This window comes from Sminthopsis crassicaudata, chromosome 1 (genome assembly GCF_048593235.1).
Source record: "Sminthopsis crassicaudata isolate SCR6 chromosome 1, ASM4859323v1, whole genome shotgun sequence".
Lineage (NCBI taxonomy): Eukaryota > Metazoa > Chordata > Mammalia > Dasyuromorphia > Dasyuridae > Sminthopsis > Sminthopsis crassicaudata.
In genome coordinates, this window is record NC_133617.1 from 396,992,452 (window position 1) to 397,017,567 (window position 25,116).

Genomic DNA, 25,116 nt, shown 5'->3' on the forward strand with positions numbered 1-25,116 from the left:
TGGGCTCCTTCCCAGAATTATGTTCTTAAATCCACAGAGTAAAATACGGAGGATTACAAAGGAGAAGGAAGAGGAACAAGCCTTCCCAGAACAATGTTTATAATAGTGTAACTATAACGAAGGAGTTATTTTTTATTAAGTGCCTACTATATGCCCGGCAGGGTGCTAAGCATTTTACAAATATTGTCTCATATGATCCTCACAGCAACCCTGGGAAACAGGTGCTATTATTACTCTCATTTTGCAGATGAGGAAACTTGAGGCAAGCAGAGGTGAAATGACAAGTCTAGCATCCTACAGCTAGTAAGTGATCTCAGGTCTTCCTGATTTCAGGCTGTCACTCTATCCATGTCAGCCCCTAAAAACTCCTGATCTAATCCAATTGTTGTTGTTCAATTGTTTCTCTCAGGCCCAACTTTCGTGACCTCACTGGGGGTTTTCTTGGCAAAGATCCTAGAGTAGTTTGCCATTTCCTTCCCCAGGTCATTTTGCAGATGAGGAAACTAACATTTATATAGCACTCGTGCTCAAGCATTGTCCTAAGTACTTTACAATTATTATCTCACAACCCAGGAGGGTGGGAGCTATTATTATCCCTATCCTACAGGTAAAGAAACTGAGGCAAGCAGAGAAGGGGCTTGCTCCAAGAAGAAGAGAGGTCAGTGCTTTGAGCCAAAGCCCAAACCCTGGTCCCCCTCAGAGGTTTTCCTTCCTCTCAAACAGGCGCGCACCCAGAAGTGTCTCCCCAGACATAGATTAGATAAGGACAGCCTTCAGTTATCCCTTCTCCAGATTACCATATTCTTAAATTCAGAGCAGCCCAGACTTAGGCCTTCCCCTTTCCCCTGGGGACAGTCCCAAAGTCTAAGCACATTTCTCATCCCTCCCAGTCCGGTTAGCCAGCTGCACTCACTTTCCCCAGGTTCAAGGTCAGATTGTTTTATTGTACCCTGGGAGATGGTTCCTATGCATGTGACCTCAGGGGTTTTACACTTATAGTTAATGTAACACATCATTTCCACAAAATATATGGGTAGGTGGAAGAGGAAGAAAAAGAAACCAATCAAAACACTTTTTTTTTTTAAACAAGCTCTTTTTTTTTGTTTTGTTTTGCTTTGATGAAACAAAGGGTCACACAGCTTAGAAATATTAAGTGTTCAAGGGCAGATTTGAACTCAGGTCCCATGTTCTATCCACTGTGCCATCAAACTGCCCCCAATCAAACATTTTTAAAAGTACACAGAAGAAAAAAAAAGATGTCCAAAAGAGGAAACAGGGTAATTTTTAACCACCATGTAAAATTTATACATAACTGTTTATAATGACATGCTATAATAGATATATGTTTATAATTTATAATTATAGGTATAATAATTATATCTAATTATAATATATTGTTATCCAATACATAGATAATAACATTTTATTGTGTATATATGTAAAAGTGGGTATATTGCATTAATAAGTTATATGTTTATTTTTAAATATATATTGTATATGTGCATAGTGGATAAAACATAAGCTTTTCAGTTCACATACAGTCCTCCCTTTTGTCCGTTCTTGAACGTTGAAATGTTTGTGTTTATTGATAATTAAGTTCCTAATGAAACTAAGATCTGGAGAGAATGCGCAGGGACGGGCTGGTTCCCACACCCAGCGGTGTCGGAAGTTTAGAGTCGGGGAAGGGAGGGAGGGAGGCCGGTCGGGCCCCCACCACCTCCTCCTTGGCTCCGGAGCCCGGGGACACGGACCTCCTGGGAGTCTCTCAGGAACCAGAGGGAGAGGAAACCGTTGGGGAGCTCCCAGGAAGCTGCCCCCAGCAGGTTGAGCAAGGATTGCGGCTGCCACCCTCCCCTCCCCCTCCCGGCTGGAAGACCATGTGCTGGGCCAGGCTAGGCCTCCTGCTACCCCTGCTAATGGGGGCCCAGGACTACAGTGAGGCGGGGTGGGGAGGTCTACTCCATGAATTGCAGGGGGGAGGGGAGCCCCATGGCTGAAGGGGGGGAGGGCAGGGAAGGGAGGACTGTTGGATGCCAGTGTGTAGACATGCTCTGTGTGCGAGTGTATGTGACTCCCAGGTAAGTCTCCCCAGATCCATTCTCTCCGTTTCCTCCCTCAGACATTAAAGGGTTAGATATGAAGGAAGGTAAGTCACTCTTTTATTTGGGGGAGGTACGGGGGCGGTGTACAGCCTAAGGAAAGAGGTGGGTCTGTGGGACCGAATCACTGTGGACAGGAAACTTGGAGTGGAGACGATACTGTACACGGACAAAAAGCCTAAACCCCACCCATCCCCTTTGCCTCCCCTCTAAGTCTGTGGACGACACCAGGCCCCTGAGCCCGCCGTTAAGGGCCTGGACGCGTCCCTCCTCAGGTGGCCCTGGCAAGCCAAGCTGGTCTATAGGGCCAAGTACTGGTGTGGGGCCACCCTCATCTCCCCGAGCTGGCTGCTAACAGCGGCCCACTGCTTCCACAAGTGAGTGCTTCTGCTGGGCGGGGGGGAGGGGGGCGCCGGGACAAGGGCCTTGTGGAGAGGAGAGTCCCTGTTAATTTCCTTAACCCTGTATCGGATGCAAGCATCCTCTATTCCCTAGACCCTGTCTCCAGCACTTCTCATATAAACTGTCACCCCCTCAGCATAACCCTGGAGATTGCTGAGCCTCATATGGTCTAAAAAGTCCATCAAGCCACTTCTTCGGACTTGATTACCCTAAGAATACTTTCCTAACCTCAGGGATGACCACTGCTCCCCGACTCCTCCCTGGCGCCTCCCCTCCAACCACAAGCCCCCCAGGTCAGCAGCTTCTGAGGCTGCTACAAGCTCTCTTGCCATTCTTCTCTCCAGTCAAACACAAAAGCCCCAGTTCTGGAAGGTTCATCTGGGATCCAGGAAAATCAGGCCCCGGGGTCTGGAGGCTAACCAGTTTTATGAGCGACCAATTTCAAAAATCATCCTATACCCTTACTACAGAAGAAACCCATCCAAGGATATTGCCCTGATAAAGATGTGCGCCCCAATATCCTTCAAGAAGACTGTCCAGCCCATCTGCCTTCCAACCTCCTTGAAGGATTTTCAGAATGTGACCTCGTGTTGGCTGGCCGGTTGGGGGAAACTCTGGACAAACAATGTGAGAATGAGTAAGAGGAACTGTTGTTATTAAAAATAAAAACCTTGCATTTCTACTTAGTTCATTTGAATCTGCAGTAAATAAGCTAAGAAACTGAGACCAAGAGGAGATCCGACAGCTTTTATCCAGAGTTCTAGGGCTAGTAAGGGAGGATCAGAAATAACAAAAGTTGGCATGAGAACAAAGTCTCGCTTTAAGAGGAAGAACAGGCGGGGTAAAATAGAAAGTTAGGAGATTGTGATTAGAGAGAAATGTGAGAGTTCAAAATGATGAAGATGGTATATGGATGAATGATGGATGGATGATGTGTATGGATGTAAGGATATGGATGATGGTAAAGTCTAAGGTGTGGACATACTAGGAGATGAAATATATAACTATATTGGGAGGGGGTGATAGTGATGAGAGGAACCTTAGTTTGCTGGATTGGGGTATCTCCCACAGAACTGAACATAATGCCCCCAAATGTGAAACTGTTAGAACTGACTTGTACGACTCTGGGGGAGATTTGCTTTTTAGGTATTAATAATGCTGTAAAAGAATGTTGATATATTGTTTTATACATTTAAAAATCTGATTTTAGGCTTGTGCTTTTGACACACTCAAAAAAACTTGGACTTTTTTACTCTAAGAATATTTTCCTAACCTCAGGGATATTCACTGCTCCCCAGCTCCTCCCTGGTGCCATCTCCCCACTCCAACCATTTCAGAATCTGAAAAAGAAAAGGACTTTTCCAGACAAACTATAAAACTTGATTTGTATGGTGTTTTATGTTATTTAGACCACTCTTATTTAGAGCTAGAGATTGAGGGTTTTGTCATTTAATTTTTTGACTACTCTCCATAGAGTCAGGGATATCTGCCTCTTATTTTCTGAATTTGTTTCTCTCTGTCTCTAATTCCAACAATGACTTTCCCTCCCTTTCCCACATCATTAGGCTTGAACAGACAAAGAGGCCTGAAAGAAACAAAAGTGTCCCTCATTGATCAAAAGACCTGCAACATCTATCTCAAGAGATTAAGCACTCCCAGTCGGGTGGACTTGGTGTTTGATGATATATTCTGTGCTAACTTTTCAAGTGGCAAGAAAGATAGTTGCCAGGTGAGGTGTCTTTATTTTGTTTAAATAGAAATTTTTCAGTTTTATGTAACCGAAATCATTCATTTTGTCTTCCATGTTCCTCTCTAGTTTGGTCAAGAGCTCTTTCCTTATCCATGACTGTTAAAGTTTTGTTTTTTCCCTTCCTTTTTTCTCATATTTGCTTATGGTATTTTATATATGTATATATATATATATAATACCTAGATTTTATATCCATTTGTAGCTTATTGTGGTATATGATGTGCAATGAGGTCTAAACCTAATTTCTACCAGACTATATACCAATTTTCCCAGATTTTTTTTTTTTTAGTCAAATAATAAGTCCTTAGCCCAATTTTTAGAGTTCTTGGATTTATCAAAACTTGTGTTTCAATATTAGTTTTCTTCTTGTTCTTCTATTTTTTTTTTTAAATTAAAGCTTTGGGTGAGGTGTCATAATTAGATTAACAACTTGATTCAACCTTTCCAAATTCCCACTGGGATTCCTAAAGTGAAGGGGCTCCCCTGTGGCCTTCCCTACCACCACCAGATATTCTAGGTCCCTTTCCCTTTCTGTTCAATCCAATGAATGCTTTTTTGAAAAATACTATACCCATATCCCTTATGTCTCACTCCCTCTTTCTTCTTCCAGGGTGATTCTGGAGGGGCCTTGTCCTGTCAGGTCAATGGTACCTGGCATCTAGCTGGCATTGTGATCTGGGAACTGGGCTGTGATTACACTAACCTGCCTGGCGTCTACACCAATGTCAGCATATACACTCCTTGGATCCTACAAACCATCAACTCAAGCACCCCTAACCTCCAATCCTCAGGGATCTTTTGCACCTTACCAATACTGCTAGCTTGGATTTTCTTAGGTCCCTTTACTTCATCTCTCATGCATCTTAGTCAAGGCTTGGCAAATATGGTGAAGCAAAGAAAGACTGAATGTTGTGGCAAATAGTAAGTCCTTACTTTTCAATTAAAATGATATTTGAAGATACTCCCTAACCTAATACCATCTCCTCCATCCCATACCTGAGGAGGGTGGCAGCTTAGAAACAAACAATTAAATTGTAGGAAAAGTTGGGAAAAAGAGTCAGAAAAACTTTGAGTTTTTTGATGCACTCAACAAGCTTCTTTCTTTGACTATTTATCATAGATTGACTGTTACAATAAAGATTTCTTTTTCAAGGCAATATGGATTCTTTTAAAATGGCTTCTCTATTGCACTATCCCTAATCATGACTTGTCAAAGGAGAGAAGTAAAGATAAAAGTTTTACTTTTCCCGGGAACTCTGGCCCCCAGTCACCCCACAGCTTCCCTTCTTTGTTCTCACTGTCGGGATAGCGAGAGGGGCTTGTTCTCCCCGTGTTCTCTCGTTCTCCCCGTGTTCTCTATGTTTCTCATATACATTGCAATCCCTCTCACTACCTTTGGAACCAGAATCTAAATAGTCCCAAGCATAACAGAAAATCAGAAGACTCCAATTCACGGAATCACAGGCTTTCCATTTTGGAAAGACAGTCTCCATTCTATGTTATGACTCTGTTTACTTGCCCAAGTAATTTCATTTATTTCATTATCCCTTTCTTGTCCCCATTCTGAATACTATCAAAAAGATCATTTTTAAATAATGCTCTTCCCCACTCTTTTTAAAGTGCATTTGGCTACTAGTTTATGTCTAGGAGTGGGTTGGGACAGGCTAAAAAATGGGCTTGTTGGCTAGAAAAAAAAAAGCATAAAAGGGAAGTAAGATTTAAAGTGGGATGCCTGGAATTCAAAGGGTAGGGGGCTAGAGGGATTTAAGTAAGTACATAACTAGAAGTTCCAATTGAGTTAGTCAAAGTCCTCATTTCTGGGACTTTGACCCATTGCAATGTAGCATAGAATATATACAGTCATACGGTGGAGCTGTTGGTGATATGGAACTGGATTAGCCTGGGTCAAGGTCATGATAAAGGCAAAGATTTAGTTAAAGTATGAGTAAATGTGAAAGACAGAAAACTAGATTTTTTTCAGAGGATGGAATTTCAGTTTCATATCTTACAATTCAACTCCTTTAGAGGATTTTAAAAACAGTTGAGATATCAGACATCATCTAGTTCAATCCCCTTATTTTTCAGATGAGGAAACTAAATCTGAGGATGATAATTAGGTGGGGGTTTGAATCTGATTCTGGTTAGATAAATCCACAGTAACCATATCTTCCAACCTCACCACCCTGGCCATGCAAGGGATTCTTTTTTTTTATTTAACAGTGCAATAAGCCTTTATTGCCTTTTTATAAAACAGGTTGTGGTACTATAAGTACAGAAAATGTGAAGATTAATAATAAAAAGATAGCTATTTCCTTTCAGAAGCTTACAATTCAGTTATTTTAAAAAACTTTTTATTAAAAAAATCTGGGGGCAGCTAGGTGGCGCAGTGGATAGAGCACCAGCCTTGAATTCAGGAGTTCAAATCTGGTCTCAGACACTTAACACTTCCTGGCTGTGTGACCCTGGGCAAGTCACTTAACCCCAGCCCCAGAAAAAGAAAAAAAAAAAGTTTTTAATTTTAAAAATCTGGCTTTGCAATAAACTGGGAAAACATTTTTTTACAGTTAAAGGTTCTGATAAAGGCCTCATTTCTGAAATATATAGAGAACTGACTCAAATTTATAAAAATTCAAGCCATTCTCCAATTGATAAATAGTCAAAGGACATGAACAGACAATTTTCAGATAATGAAATTGAAACTATTTCTATTCATATGAAAGGGTATTCCAAATCACTATTAATCAGAGAAATGCAAATTAAGACAACTCAGATACCACTACACACCTGTCAGATTGGCTAAGATAACAGGAAAAGATAGTGAGGAATGAGGGGATGCAGGAAACCTGGGACACTGATGCATTGTTGGTAGGACTGTGAACGAATCCAGCCATTCTGGAGAACAATCTGGAATTATGTCCAAAAAGTTATCAAACTGTGCATACCCTTTGATCCAGCAGTGCTACTACTGGGCTTATATCCCAATGAAATACTGAGGAGGGGAAAGGGACCTGTATGTGCCAAAATGTTTGTGGCAGCTCTTTTCATAGTGGCTAGAAACTGGAAGATGAATGGATGTCCATCAGTTGGAGAATGGTTGGGTAAATTATGGTATATGAAGGTTATGGAATATTATTGTTCTATAAGAAATGACTAACAGGATGAATTCAGAAAGGCTTGGAGAGACTTACATGAAATGTAAATGAAATGAGCAGAACCAGGAGATCATTATACACTTCAACAACAATACTGTATGAGGATGGATTCTGATGGAAGTGGATATCTTCAACAATGAGAGGATCTAATTCAGTTCCAATTGATCAATGATGGACAGAAGCAGCTACACCCTGAGAAGGGACACTGGGAAATGAGTGTAAACTGTTTGCATTTTTGTTTTTCTTCCCAGGTTATTTTTACCTTCTGAATCCAGTTCTCCCTGTGCAACAAGAGAACTGTACGGTTCTGCACACCTATATTGTATCTAGAATATACTATAACATGTTTAATATGTATAAGACTGCCTGCCATCTAGGAGAGGGGATGGAAGGAGGGAAGGGAAAAATCGAAACAGAAGTGACTGCAAGGGATAATGTTGTAAAAAAATTACCCATGTATATATTCGGTCAATAAAAAGTTATAATTAATAAAAAAAAAAAAAAAAAATCTAGCTTTGTAACTACAGTGTTACACGGTATGGAAAACTCCCTCTACTGATGAAGGTCAGCAACTGCACTGTAACATAGGGTTTTTGTTTGTTTTAATAGTTTTATTTAAAGTTTTAAGTTCCAAATTCTATTCCTCCTTTCCTTTCTTCCCTCCATTCTCCTGAGATGGTAAGAAATCAGATCTGGTTAAACATGTATAGTTATGTAAAACATTCCATATTAGTTATTTTGTGCAAGAAGGCTCAAATAAAAGGAAAAAAATAAAAGTGAAAAAGGCAGGCTTCAGTCTATATTCAAATAGTATCAGTTCATTCTATAGAGGCAGGTGGTGTGCTTCATCATTAGTATTTTGGGATGTTTTGGATCATTATATTGCTAACAGCTAAGTCATTCAGAGTTCTTCATGGAACAATATTGCCATTAGTGTACAACATTCTTCTGGTTCTGTTCACTTTACTCAGCATCAGTTTATGTATTCTTTCTGGGTTTTTCTGTAATCATCCTGATTGTCATTTCTTATAGCACAATAATATTTCATTACAATCATATACCACAATTTGTTTTGCCAATCCCTACTTGATAGGCATCCCTTCAAATTCTGATTTCTTAGTCACCACTTGAGGAGCTGCTATAAATATATTTATACACCTAGATACTTTCCTTTTTTTTTTTTTTTTTTTTTTTTTTTGATGTTTTTGGGACATAGATCTAGCAATGGTATTGCTGTTGTTTTTACTATTTTTACTATATTTCAATGTATTGGTTTCCCTTGTAACAGTATATTGTATGCATTTAAACATGTTATTTTTTTCTCAACAGTATTTTATTTTTCCAAATATATATATAAATATGGTTTTCAACATTCATTTCTGTAAGATTTTATATTCCAAATTTTTCTCCCTCCCCTGAGACAGCAAGCAATCCAATATATCTTAAACACATATAATCCTTCTAAACATATTTCCATATTTGTCAGACCAAAAGGGAAAAAACCATGAAAGATAAAACAAACAAACAAAAAAGATGAAAATGCCATGCTTCGATTCATTTTCAGTCTCCATAATTCTCTCTCTAGATAAAGATGGCATTTCCCTTCCCAAGTTTATTAGAATTGTCCTGGATCATGGTTTTACTGTGAAGGGTTTAGTCTGTCATAGTCAGTCATCACATAATCTTGTTGTTAATGTATAAAAAAAAATGTTATTCTGAGAAAAGATCTATTCATTTCATTGAATTGCCAAAGATGTCCATGAGAACAAAAGTTAAGAATTTCAGATCTAGTCTAAATCAACAAAGTTACCCAGAGAGATGCAGAGCTAGGGAATGTGTCCCGGAAGTTTGTAAATCACAGAGAACATGGCACTTACCTAGCATGCCCCTCAGAAGGTAAGGCACCACGGCAAACACACTGAACACAAGAGTGTCCTTTCTATTAAAAGAGTTCTAGGTGAAAAGCCAGCCATGCTACCTGTGGTTAAAGTGGTACAAAGTAAAAAGTTATTTAGATTTTTTAAATAGAAAAATTAAAATGAAAACAACTTTTAGATAACAATACATAAACCTGTCAAATGAATGAAAATAGCTCAAAGTGGTCAAATTCAATGATGGTTGAGTTATGGGGAATACTCATGTATTGTAGGTATAGAATTTAAAAATCATAAAGTGTGCCTTTTGGCCTTCTGTTTCTACCACTGGGATTATATCTTAAATTAATTCAAAGGAGAAAAAAGCTCTACATATATGTCTCCCAAGAGAAAGGCCCCATTCATACCAATATATTATAACAGCATTTTCATTGCAAGCAAAGAACTGGGAACAAAGTTGATGCCCATTGACTAGGAAATGACTAAACAAATTCTGGTGCTTAAATGTAAATGATATATTATTGTGCTATAAGAAACAACAAATGTAATGAATAAAAAAAAAAAAAAAAAGCTGGAAAGACTGGAAAGACTTAAATAAACTGATACAGAGTGAAGTTACTAAAACCAAGAAAATATTATGCACGACAACAACATAATTAGAAAGAATAACCACAAAATAATAAAAAATGCATTCTTCAAAATTATAAAGACCAAGGATGACCCCAAAGAAGAGATTTGAGAAAATTACCTTCTCCTCAATTCCTTTGCAGAAATGGGAAGTCCACAGGTATGTGGTGAATTTCTCCAAGCAGACACTTTTCAAAGTCTTTACCAAGTGGCAAATATCACAATATTTATAAAATATTATAAATGTTGACAGTCACAATATCCTGTCTGTTCTCATACAAATTAGGCTAGTTTTTCCTTAAAAAGTTACTGGCAAACTAATGAGTCTATATCCCTAAGAGATCATAAAAGAAGGAAAAATATTTGTAGCAGCTCTTTTTTGTGGCAGCAAGGAATTGGAAATTGAGTGCATGCCCATCAGGGAATAGCTGAATAAGTTATGATATATGAATGTAATGGAAAACGATATAGTTCTATAAGACGTGAGAAGTAGGCTAGTTTCAGAGAAGCATGAAAAGACTTACATTAACTAATGCTGAGTGAAGTGAGCAGAGCCAGGAGAACATTGTACACAACAACAGTAAAATTGCGTGATGATCAACATGTGCAATTCTTCTAAACATTATTCCATATTTATCATGCTAAACAAGAAAATTCAGATCAAAAGGGAGGGAAATGAGAAAAAAAACAAGTAAACAACAACAAAAAAGATGAAAATATATGTTTAGTACCCACAGTCCTCTTTCTGGATGGCACTTTCCTTCCCAAACCTATTGGAATTGACCTGAATCACCTCATTGCTGAAAAAAGCCACGTCCATCACAGTTGATCATCACATAATCTTGTTGCTGTGTACAATGTCCTTTTCATTCTACTCACTTCACTTAGCATCAGTTCATCCAAGTCTCTACAGACTGTTGATCTCAACATTTCTTTTTACCTTATTAGATTGTAAGAAATTAATTTTCAAAAACTGGAGAGAAAACTGATTTCTCTTAATTATATCCCACCATTTAGTAGCAAAAGTTTTCTAATGGATGATTATGTGGTATATCTATCTGTTAGCACAGCAGAGAAATAAAAGGTAGTACATACAAAAACTTAGGTATCCCAATAAAATTTATTGAGGAGTGTTATATAGCTAACCAAGGCTTCTGAAAAAGGGGCAGAGGCCAAAGTTTATCCAAGAATTTCTAGGAAGTATGTATCTCGTTTCTGTTTATAGATCGTCTCACACCAATCATTTGTTCCATGAAGGACTAGCATCTCCAGATCAGTTCTTGAGAAACAGCAGCACAAAAACGGCTCTCTACCTTGTTCTTTATATAGTAATAGCTAATATAACGTTTTGAGATTTGCAAAGTGACATTTATAATATATACAAAGTCTCATTAGAGATTTGTATTAATTATATCATCTATATAGACATGTAGGTTTATATGTATATGTGTGTGTGTATAGATTTGTTGTAGTGGTTCAGTCATTTCAGTAACGCCCAACTCTTCATGACTCCATGGGAGATTTTCTTGGCAAAGATACTGGAGTAGTTTGCCATTCCCTTCTCAAGCTCATTTTGCAGATGAGGAAACTGAAGCAAATAGGGTTAAGTGACTTACCCAGGGTCACACAACTAGTAAATATCTGAGGTCAGATTTGAACTCTAGTCCTTCTAACTCCAAGCCCAATGCTTTATCCAGGGTACCATCTAGCTGCTTATATAGATATAGATATATACACATATATATACTCTGTATGTATGTGTGTATACAGTCCCATGTCTGACATTTTGGTGACACTTCACTTTCCAAGAGTATTTAATTATAGGAGCTCTTAACCTTGTTAGTGTTATAGAACAAAAAACTTTTGTCAGTTCAGTTTAGACTCCTCAGAATAAGATTTTTAAAGGCATAAAAAAAATACATAGTATGACAACGGAAACCAATTATATTGAATAGTTATCAAAATAATTTTTAATACAAGGTCATAGACATCTGCCTAAGGAATCCTGTTCTAAAGCAAATGGTTGGTCAGGAAGCACAGGTATCATCTGTTATTTGGTTCCCAATTTCCTAAGAACTTTGAGCAGGGGGCAGCTAGGTGGTGCAGTAGATAAAGCACCAGCCCTGAATTCAGGAGGACCCGAGTTCAAATCTGCCCTCAGACACTTAACACTTCCTAGCTGTGTGACCCTAGCCAAGTCACTTAACCCCAGCCTCAGGGAAAAGGGGAAAAAAAAAAAAAAAAAAAAAAAAGAACTTTGAGCATAATAATTGGTTGGGGGTGAAAAGGGAGAAAATTAAGAGGGAGAAATGACAGGCTCATCCTGTAACTGACTTTATACTTTTAGTATTCACTACATGGAAAAAGAGATCTGTTCTCATGGCCTTGAGTTAGGGAAAACATTCTTATCTGTGTTTTCTCAGATCTAAGAGCGGCAAATAGCAACAAAGAAAAGAATAAAGATACCACTATGCTTGTGCAAGACTTGAATTTCCAACTTAACTCTTAATATTCCCAAGCCAATATCCAGACTCCAAAGCATGTTATCTCTATTGGTATAGTAACATTCACTCAAGAATACTGTTCAGTATTGAAACTAAATCAGATGACTTGCTATCTTGAGGAGGGAGAAAGAGAGGAAGAGAGAAAAAATTTGGAACATAAAATCTTACAAAAATGAATGTTGAAAATTATTTTTACATGTATTTGGAAAACTGAGAACACTGAGAACAAAATATAGTCCAATAGCCATATACTGAGATCTTGCACTTAGAGACAGATCTACAGGCAAGGACGGACCAGACTTCTTGCTCTCATCCTTCTTTCTCAGGCTTTAAAGACCTAGATCAGGTAGCTCCTCTTCAAATGAAGACTTCTCTCATTCCTTCCCACTAAGAGTGACTGATTTCCTTCAGTCACATGGAATTTCTGAGACCAAAGGACTTGAACTTTTTTCTGTTTCCCTCAATATTTAACCTACTAAGGTAGCACATAATAACTGAGTTTTTTTTTAAGTTGTCAACTCTTTCTCTACTTAAAATGTTCTAGAATACTTTGTCTAACTGTTCTTTTCCCCCCAGTTATATTCCTCTCTGTGTCAAAGGATTTGATGTACAACTGTGATGGGCTTGGCTCTTTTCAACAAAGTGATTCTGGCCAGTTCCAATAGACTTGTGATGGAGAGAGCCATCTGCATCCAGAGAGGGGACTGTGGGAACTGAGTGTGGATTACAACATAGCATTTTCACATTTGTTATTGTTGTTGATTATTTGTTTTGAGCTGGCCACAAAATAGGTCCCCAACCTCTGCTAGTTCACTATTTCAGCCTTTCCCCTATTGGGGAAATAAAGGGCTAAAACTCCTCTGCCTGTGAAGGAGCTTACCACAGTCCTTGTATCCTCACTTGAACATAGCCAGAGAGGAAAGAAGCAGAGCCTTGATTTGCTTGGTTAATACCTTTGGTTATCCCCCAATTCTAACTCAGTAGCTAATCAATAATCTTTCTCTTTAATGTATGATTAGCAGACCAGAACCAGTCATAAAATAGAATATCTGTATATGCTTCAGTTGGGAGAACAGTACTCTTCTCTTACAGGTCTCACACCTCTCCAGATCAGGTTTCTCACCCTTTTCCACTGGGAGATTATATCAGCACGGTAAATATGTGTACTGACAACCCTCTCACCTCCTTTACTAAAGGAATGTCCTTGTCAAAACTCCACCAATTTTAGTTTGCAATTTTGCTAAGAGGAATTTCCAGAATTATTTTCAGAGATAGAGACTTGAAGCCAACAGAGTGAAAGAAGTTAAAAGAAATTGTTGGTTTTACTCCAATCAATCAACAATAATTTATTAAATACTTACTCTATGCCAAGGATTGGGCAAGGCACTAGAGATGCAAATAAAAAACAAAAACAGTCCCTGTCCTAAAGAAACTTACATTCTAATAGAGGAAACAATATGTATATAAAGAGGGACCTCCTTATACATAGAAGAGGAAAGGTAACCTTAGAATAAAAGACACTAGCAGCTAAGTGGACTGGGAAAAATCTCTGACAAAGGATACTATATAGGGAAGGACTGCTGAGATCCATTATCACAAAGAGTCAAAATGAACCCTTTGGATTATTATTTTAAAGAGAAAATATACTGGCTTCTACTCGCATGGAAGAAAAGGATGCATAATAACTTGAAAAGCAGAGAATAAACTGATCAGAAGTATCAATAGAGGCTCCCAGTTTAAATAAGATAATGACAAAGTCCCCCCCTACACACACACACACACACACACACACACACACACACACACACACACACACACTATTCCAGACTTGGACAGGCATCTCTTGTTTGTGTAGAAAGTGCTGTGTTGCTCTGACCTTGCCATCTTTGTGGCTATATGGTTGTTCTCCTGGGACTAGATGGTTCCCTGAAAAGGCCACAAGTCCCTGTCTCAAGTAGGAATGTTCCCATATGGTTGCAATTTGAACTACATGATCTCTGGCTATTCTGCTCCTCCAGAAAGTTTTCAAATTCTTTATAGTAAAATGGAGAGTATCTTTCTGGGTTCCTAAAGATTATGTGAATGAAACATAGAGACTCTGACAGGTTCTGCCAAGTTGGAAATGTTTCAAGGACAAGCTAACAATAGACTTTATGTCAGAGAGCCAATCAACCTCAGTGTGGGAAGATTCATCTCCAGATTGGCTCAAAGGGTAACTTTTTAAAAACCATAGCATACCATGTAACTACCTACTAAAAGTGCCAAGACAGCTGTTGTCGGCATCAGTGAAAGGAGCATAAATGTTGCTACATAATCAGTAATTACCTTCTTGAGTTCCTTAAGAGACTTAAACAAGTGTCCTATTAAATAATGATCCTAATTGTTTTCAGGCACACAAATAAAACTAACTTTTCCAATTCTCTTTTTTGCCTCTCTAAAGAGAACCTGTAAAAGGAGAGGTTCTTGACCTGTTTTTAATCTGAGATGAGTTTTTTTAAAATTTGTTTTGATAACTATCATTCAACATAATAGAAGAATACTATTGGTAGTGATAGTAATATTAATAATTATGAGAATTCACATTTGCATACAGTGAATGAAAAAGAACTAAGGATCTGGCTTCTAAAACTATGGATAACAGTAAGAATTATGTACTAATCCCAATAGGAAACACAATGTTTATCTTTCTGATATAATCAAGTATAAATTATCTTCGCTCCAAGTGAAGGTTAGTCTCCTCCTCAACGATGTAATCCTTGTTCTATAATTGCAGGTCTAAGCATAAATCATGAGATTCAGTGTTGGAAATTTCTCAATAAAGAATCCCATGGCTTATATACTCCCTCCCCACAGAGTTCCCCTAGAAATACCTGAATTTGGATCCCGTTTGCCCCCAGCCTAGAGTAGTCCCCAGGAACATCAGAAGTTCAACTAGTTTCTCAAATGGAAAAAGGATCTTCAACTTTTGTATAAACATCCAAGTTAACAGAATATTAAATATAGGTCAGACTTAATTGGTCCCAACAGAAAACACAAATGATTCATATCTGAGAATATAAACACCCAAAACAAGTCATCTTCAAAGGCACAGGAGTCGAACTCATAGTCCACAAGTGCCTGTTAGAATTTTGAAAAATGTGACAGAGGAGAAAGGAAAGGAAGGACCTAAGGAACAATTGGAACTAAGGAATTGAGATAGAAGATCCTTTAGGAAGAGGAGAAATTGACTGCTTCTGTTCAAAGGAATACTTATATGGACCCACAGATATTATCAAGTGAAAGCTCATCCAGCAAACACCAGTAATGGTTGCTGGCTCCCTGATAAAGATCATTGAAGTAGCTATTTGCCAACTTGGCATGTAACACTAGGGAGGTTTGCAGGTAATACAAAGCAAAGAGGACAAGCTAGCTCAAACACAAGGTGACAGTCAGGATCCAGTAATATCTTGGCTAGAACATCACCAAATCTAAGAAAATAAAATTTAATAGGGATAAGTGGAAAGTATTATATTTAGGTTTAAAAATTGGCTTTACAAATACAATGGTGGGGAGTGGGGGAGGCAGGAGGAGCATGATTAGACGTTAGTTATCCTAAAAAGATCTGTGGTATTTGGTGGATTACAAACTCTATATTACATCAATATTGAAAAGTGCCAAAAAAAAAATTAACATGATCTTTTAGGCTGCACTGAGAGGGCAGAGTTTCCAGGAATAAGGAATAAATGCTGCCACCATCTGCCTTGATCAGAGCATCTGAAGTTCTGTTCAATTCAGTTCTATACACCACATTTTCAAAAGGACACTGAAAAAGTGGACAGCATCCAGAAGGGAAAGCAACCAGGACAATGCAGAGCACTGAGTCCATGCTATATGAGAAGCAGCCAAAGGATGGGGAACTATTTAACCTAGAGAAGAGTTAAAGTAGCAAGCACTTGGGCAGGTGGGGGGGGGCAGTGGTAATAATGGAGATAGAGTGTTGGATGTAGAGACAAAACTTCCCTCTTTCCTCAGACACTTACCCAGACAGAAATGGAAGCAGTACAGAGGTTACAAAGATGAAGGTTTTATAGGAGGAACAATTACTAACACTTAGAACTAGTAGAGAATGGACTGAACTGTCTCAAGCAGGAGTGGTTTCTCCTCAAAGAAAGGAGGCCTTCAGCAAAAAGTTGGATGGTCACTTGGTTACAAAGAGCTTTCTCATGCATGACAGCACTTTTCTTATATAAATAATAAGAGTTATTATTCCAATTTTAATGTTGGGGAAATTCAGACTCATGATCACACAGCCACAAACAGCAGAACTGAGCCTCCAACATAATTTACCAGGGTTAAAAGAATTACACTTGTTTTGGAGGGGAGCAGAAGTAGGATATAAGAGCTGAAAGAAACTATCCAGTACTGCCAATCCATGTTACAGATGAGGAAACTGAGACCCAGAAAGGGAAAATGTTTTGCCTTAGGCCATATACTTCAATATTTTTGAAAATGGCATTTTTTCTGAAATAAGGCAGCCCTAAAAATTTAATAAGATGTGCCCTACCATCCAACTATTCTCCCTTGGCCCTTTCCCTTCCCACTTCTGTCCAACAATTAACCTCTTCTTCTGTGGCTAACCTTCTTGAGCTTCATTTCCTTTTACTTTCTTCTCTGCCATCTGGATTTTGATTTCATCACTCTATACTTTTCTCTCCAAAGATCCCTTAATTGCCAAATATAACAGGCCCTTTCTTAGTTCTAATCCTTCTTGACTTCTCTGTAGCCTTTGACACAGTTAATCACCCTGTTCTTCTGAATGTTCTCTCCCATCTAGGTTTTTCTGATACTCATTCTTAGGTATTATCCCACTTGCCCAATTGCTCCTTCCTGATCTCCTTTGCTGAACTGACCTTCTAGAAGTTCAGTAATTGTTGGTGACCTCCAAGGGTCTATCTTTGGCTCTCTTCTTTTCGCTTTCTACACTACTTCCCTTAATAGTTTCATCAATTTCTATGGGTTCGATTATCACCTCTAAGCCAATGATTTCCTCTGAACTCTATCCAGCTCTCATTTCTCTCTTAAATTCCAGTCTTCAAATGCCTCTTGACCTGGATCTCCTATAGATTCTGAAATTCAGCATATCCAACAACTCATTTTCTTCCCCCCCCCCTACTCTTCTCTTTCAAACTTCTATATTATTGTCAAGGGCATCACCATCCTCCCCGTCACCTAGATTCATAAACTCCATGTTATGTTTTTTATGTTCACTCTACACAGCAAATCTCTGGCAAAGTCTTGTCATGTCTGCTTTACATCTCCCTTCTCATGTATTCTTACAGCCAACATTCTGGTGCAAGTCTCACACATGACCTATTTAAATAACCTGCTGGTAGATCTTCTTGCCTTAAGTTTTTCCCCACTTCACTCTCCATTCCAGTCAACTACCTAAACTGTAGATCTAACCATGCTGTCTTCCTCTTCAATAAACTTCTGTTTATTAAGCATCTAGAATGCTTCCTTCCCCCACTTGTCATTTATATTGTATATATTCATTTATTTTGTCATATTTTGTATCATTGTTTCCCTTGTTAAAAATATGAGCTCCTTGAGAACAAGGACTGGTTGAGAATAAGTATCTTTTTTTGGCTCTCCAGTGAGTAATAAAACGCTTGGTATATAGAGTCACAAATAAATGTTTGGTGGCCATTGACTGATAGCATGCAAAAGCAGACCACATTTCAGAATGGTAGCTAATGAATGGGTTTGTAGGGAAGAGAAACATTCTAGGGGAAAATTTCCCATAATGGCCATCAGAATCAAAAATAAAATGAAGAATGTGGAAGTTATATAGTTTGTATGGTCATTAAAAAAAAATTGCTCAGCAGGAGGGGGAAGTAGCAAGAAGCTACTCTAAGAAGGAGAAATAATAAATACTTGTAAAAATTAGTTTTAAACTGGAATAGTTTTAAACTGCAAGGAAGAGTGGGAATAAGCTGTATGAGGCCAGGTTGTGAAGTTTTAAATGCCAGAGTATTTTATATTTCATTCTAATGACAATTGGGAGCTAGAGAAGTTTCTTAGGGGGAGATGAATTGGAAAGGGAGAATAATATGGTCAAAGTTTCACTTTAGGAAGAACATCTTGGCAGCTGAATGGAGGAGATTTGGATTTGGAAGAGATTTGAAACAAGACCAACCAGCTGGCAGATGGAGAATATGAGGGTGCAAAGTAGAAGAACTGGGTTTGACTCTCAGATCAGCAATTTGTGTAACTTAAGAAGGTAAGTCTCTTTATCTGTCTGAAGCTCACTTTTCTCTTCTGAAAAATGAAGGGATAAATGATTTCTAAAATCCTTTCCACATTCTGTAATCAATCCTAGGTCAGTCTGGAGTTGAGAGTTAAGCATCCCACTGGAGCTAAAGGTAGTGGGCAGTCCAGAGGGGCCTCAGGTTGAGAGATGCACATTGGTCTGGAGAGGGGGAGAAGGGGAAGGTCTGTCTGGACGGATCAGGGTGAGGTGGTTAGAGATCAGTGTGGGGTGGTGGAACAGAGTTTTTCTATGTGTGGTGCTAACCGTCCAGAACAAAACAATGGTGTCTTAGAAGGTGAAATCTGAAGCTGAATGGAGACAGGATTCAGAATGGAGACAGGCTCCTGGGGATGAGCTGCTAATTATCCTCCTAGAGGCTTCCGGAAGTCTAGCAAAGATTGCAACCTACTTGGCACCTTTTTGCCAGATTCTCACATATTTTCCCAGGCCTGCTGCCCTCTCAGAGCACGGGACATCTGATTCTCCAGCCCTCACCCCATACCTTTCTAGACCAACCCCCCTCCCCAAACAGGTGTCCTGAGCTGGAGAAGCTGCTCCTTTCCGGAAACCCGGGTGTCTTATTCCCTAGCTCGCCGCACACAAATAAGCTTCTGAAAGCATCTTTGTTTCTTTAGTCTCAGAGGGTACCACCCCAGGCCTGCCCCCTGCCTCTTTAATTATTCCCCTCTCCCCCAGCCTCCTCCCCTCTGGAGCACTTTAAACTCTTCCCCAACCAGCACCACCCCCTTCAGTGTTTTCCATAAAGTCACTGAGAAGAGTCCCGGCCAATGAGTGAGAAGGGAGAGAAACTGCCTTCCTGGGTCCCAGAAAAGCTGTAAGGATTGAAGAATCCAGACCCCTGGGTTCTAGGAGATCAAAGCAGATAGGGTGCAGAGCTGGGACCCTCAAAGATATAAGGTGAAAAGGAATGGGGGTTACTTCCCAAGGTATGGGGACTGAGGCTTCTGAATTCACTCAACCTTTTCCTCCAGACCTGTTAAGGGTTGTCCTTCCTATCTCCTAAGCTCTGTCCCTTTCCCTCAGGACTCTGTGAGAAAGAATGAGGGAGTTTTCATGCCGACAGGGCCCTCTGCTGCTACTGCTTTTGCTGGGTAAGTGAGGAGAGGGGTAAGACACGAGTGGCAGTGACAGGTGGGAAAAGTAAACAGATATCGAACACTAATTCTTAGCCCACAGCTATTTCTCTCTCCTCCCAGAATTCTTGCTCTGCCTTTCCACATCCAGCTTTTTTTCTCTCTGGCTCATTCATCCCCACTGTTCTAAAATCTCCACATCTCTAAAATTTAAAGGAACTTTCCCTTCTGAGACCCTCTACTCTGGAGGTTCCCCTGCAACACGGACATATTCCTGGCTCCCCGATCTAGATTCCAGGCATTTTCCTTCCTACCTTTCCATTTCAACCTGATTACTGAAACCCAGACCCCAAGCACCTGCAGATACACATTATATCCCATGTTTTCTTACTCATTTTTCTATTATTCATATTGTCACTCCCCTCCCCATTCTAGATTTATATTCCCCTTTTCAGTTCCAACTCTACAAAATACAAAAGAATTAACATAAGTGTAAACCTTAAGCCCTTCCAGTTGGGTTGTCAGATTCCTATGGTCTCTTAAGCCCTCTTCAGTATTATTTCCCCTCGGAAAGCAGATTACCTAGTCCTCTCTCTTTTTTTCTGTGGGGCTTCTGTGAAGTGATAGAAACCTAGATGTGAACCCTAGCTCTGACACTTAAAAGCTGTGTAAACTTAAACAAATCCTTTTTAATCGTTTATAGGATTTAGGGCTAGAAAGAACCTTCTAGATCATGGTCCAATATTCGTATTTATAAAGGTGGAAGCGGAGGTGCAGAGGATGAAAACAATTTGCCCGAGGTTACACAAAGTACGTAGCTAAGCTAGGATTCCTAACTGGGTCTGCTGATTCCATATCCGGTGGTCATTCCATTACAGAGTTGTCTCAGTGGCCACTTTCTCATCTATAAAAAGGAAAGGATCACGCCTCCTTCACACAGTTTTATGAGGATCAACTACAGAGCTATATAAAGGTCGGCTTTATTATTCTTTCTCCAGGAGCCGCAGAAACACAGCTGTTTCCAGGTACCAAGCCCCCAGGACTGGCTCCTCTACCCACCGAGCCCGGTCCCGACCTATCTCCGCTCTGACTGCTCTGCCCTTCGCAGAATTCAGGCATCTCGCCCCAGGCCCAGAACCAGAAATGTCCCGTCTCCCAGGTCCTCCCTCTCCCTTTCACAAGATTCCGGCGCCCTTTTTCACCAGACCCGCCCCTGTGTCTCCCCAGGCTGTGGGCAGCCCCGGATGTCTGGCCGCATCGTGGGCGGGAGGGATGCCCGGGAGGGGGAGTGGCCATGGCAAGCCAGCCTGCAGTACCGCTGGGCCCACGTGTGCGGGGCCTCGCTCATCGCTCGCCAGTGGGTGCTAACCGCAGCTCACTGCTTCTCAAGGTTCGAAGCCGACGTCATCCTCAGGGCCCTGGGTTCTGGGAGGGAACACAAGAAAAGGATCTAGGTGGGACAGAGACGGGAAGCGGATGCCTGGGTTTCAGGGGAGAAAGAGCCTGATGTCTGGGAGAGGGGATGGGGAGAAGTGGATGTCTGAGTGGTCAGAAAGAAATGGGAGCTCTAGGTAGGCATCCTAAAGCCTGGACCCTAGGAGTGGAAAGGGCGAAAGGGAAGAGGACGCCTCCGTTACTGATGCCCTCCCAGGGGATGGGACTTGGGGATGGGAAGAACAGGACACCTGGGTTTGGAAAGGCAAGAGCTAGGAGGACTGGGGGAAAAAAAAAAAAAAAAGAAAAAAAAAGGAAGCCGGAAGAGAAGCAGAGGACACCTGAGTTTGTGGAGGAGGGAAAGAGATGGGAAGGGGAGGACACTTGGGTCCCAGTAAGAAAGAAGTTCCAGTCAGACCAATTGTTCTGGGTGCAGGATGTTTAGAACACCGATTTTGGAGCAAGAGCGCCCAAGTTAAAACCCAGCTTTTCTGTTTAGTGCCTGGATGACCGTCGGTAACTCGATTGACTACACTGAACCCCACCTCGTAACAGGGGAGGGGTGGGCCACATGACCTCTGAGATCCTTCCAGGAGTAAACCCTAGGAAGATTAAAAAAAAAAAAAAAAAAAAAAAAAAAAAAAAAACTTTGGCTCGGATCTTTCCAACAGTGGGATGCCTGACTTCTCTGCAAGGCTGAGGCGTGAAGACCACCGGGCAGGGAGCCGCCAGCAGAAAGAGGCCAGGGGCTCGTGCCTGGCACCGCGTGGAACTTGGGGCGGGGGGCGCCAGGAGAGGGCGGGTATGCGGACAGGTTTGTGGAGTGCTCCAGCTAGGGCCAATCTCGGGATCCGGGAAGAATCAGAGCCAGTGGGTTGTTGGAGAAAGAGGCGACTGGGCATCCCCGAGGAACGTGTCTCCCCCTTTCCAGGGCCTGGTTTGCAGTTCTAATTCGCCCCCACCCCTCTCTCTCGCCCCCAGACCCGTGAGGCTGTCCGAGTACACTATACGCCTCGGGGAGTTGCGCCTGGCTCGGCCCTCGCCTCAAGCCCTCTCTCTGCATCTGTTACGAGTCGTGCTCAATGCCAACTTCACGGAAGATGGGGCCCAGGGAGACATCGCACTTATTCAACTCCTCCGACCAGTCCCATTCAGTGCCCGTGTCCTGCCGGTCTGCCTACCTGGACCTGGAAGCCCGCCACCCCCAGGCACCCCGTGCTGGGTCACTGGCTGGGGCAGCCTCCGACCAGGAGGTGAGCCTAGAAAAGACTTAGAAGTCTCCTTGCAGAGAACAATGTATCCTGCCCCAAGGGGGAGGTGTCTGAGAGGGGAGGGATTGCATGCCTTACTACAGAACCTCATTCTTCATGGAACCCACAGTCGTGCTTTTCCCACCAATGGAGTATCCCGGTGTGCCCTTATCCCCTCTGGCAAATTTGTTGCTCTCCTTCCCTCACCCCACTAAACAGTATTTCTGAGAACCCGATATTCCTCTCCATGCCCCAGGGCTGCCCCATGCCTGTCCTGTCTTGTCCCTGCAGTGTCACTGCCTGGCTCCAGGCCCCTGCAGGGAGTCCAGGTCCCACTGATAGACAGACGTACCTGTGACCGGCTTTACCACGTGGATTCGGACATCTCCCTCACCGAGTCTGTAGTCTTGCCTGGCACCCTATGTGCAGGCTATGCCAGAGGCAGCAAGGATGCCTGCCAGGTGAGGCCCCCACCCCCTCAGACCTAGGATTACCCCTGGCAGCTGTGCCAACCCACAGAAGTGGGCCTCCTCCCTTTTCCCACCTCTAAATGTGGGGTGTGGTCCATCAGAAATTGTGAGGGTCCCTGCCAGTGTGTCTTCACTGCCTATAGCACTGTTAAAGAGATGATCCTGCCACCATAGCCAGAGGCTAAATGATGGTAGATTAGGAGATCCACCAGACCTGGATCAAAAAATTGGGGGGGGGGGAATTGGGGGAACCATCTGAAGATCTCATATCTGAGCCTTCATCAGGACTGACTGGTTCTAACAGTCTCATGTTACAGGGCAGGAACAATGGTGGCTCTAGTAGTCAAACCCTTTCCCATATATCAGTGGACAAGACACAGTGAGGACCTCAGCTGTCACAGCCCTAAGACATGACACTTAGGTTCCAAGGTGGAAGAAGGGGATGACAAGCTAGGAAGGGAAGAGGGATACTGAGATTTGGGAGGTGGAATCTGGGACAGCAACAGCCTGGGTTCTGAGAAGAGCATGGGGGGGGGGGGAGAACACCAGAAAGCTGAACTATTCTCTTCCCTCAGGGAGATTCTGGGGGACCCCTGGTATGTATCCAGTCTGGTCGATGGGTCCTTGAAGGTGTGGTGAGTTGGGGCAAGGGATGTGCTTTACCCAACCGCCCAGGTGTCTACACCAGTGTAGCCTACTACTGGCCCTGGATCCAGGCCCACTTAGGCACTTCAGCCCTGCAGGCCCACCACCATGTGCCCAGTCATCCCCAATCCCACCAGTTCTTGCACTTTTTCCTTCCTAATATCTAAAAATGGTCAACTCAGCTCAGTATGTCGGGAAAGTGAAATAGGGAGGGAAGAGAGACTATCTGCCACAGAAAATGGGAATGATGGCTCTTTCAGGGAGTAACAGTGATGAATGTCTGGATCTCTCCCTCACTTTCCTGACCACCTCAAGGGGCCAACTGATCTCAGGATCCCCCTCCCACTTCTAGAATTGCTCCTTTTACCTAGTTCTGTCCCTGGAAAACTCAAAGCTATTAAGTAATTTTAACCTAAGGTGCCTAATAAAGTTGAATAGACTCCTAAATTGTGATTTTGAGCGTCATGAACTCTTCTGCTATTCATTTTCCCTTTCTTCACATTAACCTCCTCTCTCTCCCTTCCCCTTGCCCCTCAAAAAAAAAAAAAAAAAAAAAAGCAGCTAAAAGTCAAAGTAAGCCAAGAGCAAAAACTAATATGTCTCCATCAGAGCCAAGAAAAAGGATGTTATGGCAAGGAGTAAAATATAAAAATGCCCTTTGCTCCATGAACTTAGCCAGAGCCTATACATAAGGGATAAAATTGGAGTAAAATTTAGACAAGGATTTGGCAGATCTGTTCTGGTCCCAAGTTTGCCACTGCATACCCTTAGGCAAGTCCCTTTTCTCTGGACCTCATTTTCTCCAGCTGTTTAAAGTTGCTCTCAAGAGATGCCCATCAGGTGGGGAATGGTTAAACAAATTGTGGTATATGGGGTTTTTAATTTTCTTTTTTAATAGTATATTATTTTTTAATTATATGAAAAGATTGTTTTCCACTTTCAATTTTGTAAGATTTCAAATTCTAAAAATTTTTTTCTCCCTCTCTTACCTCCCTCCTTCCCATGCTATTAAGCAATCTGATATAGGTTATACATGTACATTCATTTTTAACACATTTCCATAAGCCATGTTCCATGTGAGTCATGTTAGGAAAGAAAAATCTGAACAAAAAAGGAAAATGAAGGGGGAAAAAGGAAAAAAATTAAAATATGCTTCAATCTATATTCAGTTTTCATATTTCTCTGGATGCAGATAGCATTTTTAATGCAAAATTTATTGGAATTGCCTTGCATCATTAAATTGCTGTGAAGAGCTAAATCTATCTTAGTTGATCATCACACAATTTTGATGTTACTGTGTACAATGTTCCAATATCATCTCTCCTGTTAGACTGTGAACTCCTTGAAAGCAGGGATTGTTTTTGCCTTTCTTTGTATTCCCTCCCTCCCTCTTGCTTAGTTTGGCACATAAATAGGTGCTTTAATAAATATACCACCACAAAGAAATGGAAAATGAGTGAATGCCCATCAGTTGAAGAATGGCTGAATGTCTTACGGTATATGAATGTAATGGAGTACTATTGTTC

At 41.1% G+C, this 25,116-nt stretch overlaps 2 protein-coding genes across 2 annotated transcripts; both read left to right on the forward strand.

Annotated features, from left to right (window-relative positions):
- The first annotated feature begins 1,625 nt into the window (after positions 1-1,625).
- On the forward strand, positions 1,626-5,405 carry LOC141550086 (tryptase-2-like). Its single transcript, XM_074280331.1, has 6 exons — positions 1,626-1,935; positions 2,120-2,146; positions 2,314-2,476; positions 2,846-3,138; positions 4,067-4,230; positions 4,862-5,405. Exons 1-6 carry the CDS (start codon positions 1,626-1,628, stop codon positions 5,171-5,173), a joined length of 1,269 nt encoding a protein of 422 aa, XP_074136432.1. The 3' UTR covers positions 5,174-5,405.
- A 14,352-nt stretch (positions 5,406-19,757) lies between these two features.
- On the forward strand, positions 19,758-24,037 carry LOC141554593 (serine protease 33-like). Its single transcript, XM_074286631.1, has 6 exons — positions 19,758-19,809; positions 20,790-20,816; positions 21,019-21,181; positions 22,207-22,478; positions 22,767-22,936; positions 23,521-24,037. The coding sequence occupies exons 1-6, from the start codon at positions 19,758-19,760 to the stop codon at positions 23,755-23,757; spliced, it is 921 nt and encodes a 306-aa protein (XP_074142732.1). The 3' UTR covers positions 23,758-24,037.
- The last annotated feature ends 1,079 nt before the right edge of the window (positions 24,038-25,116 follow it).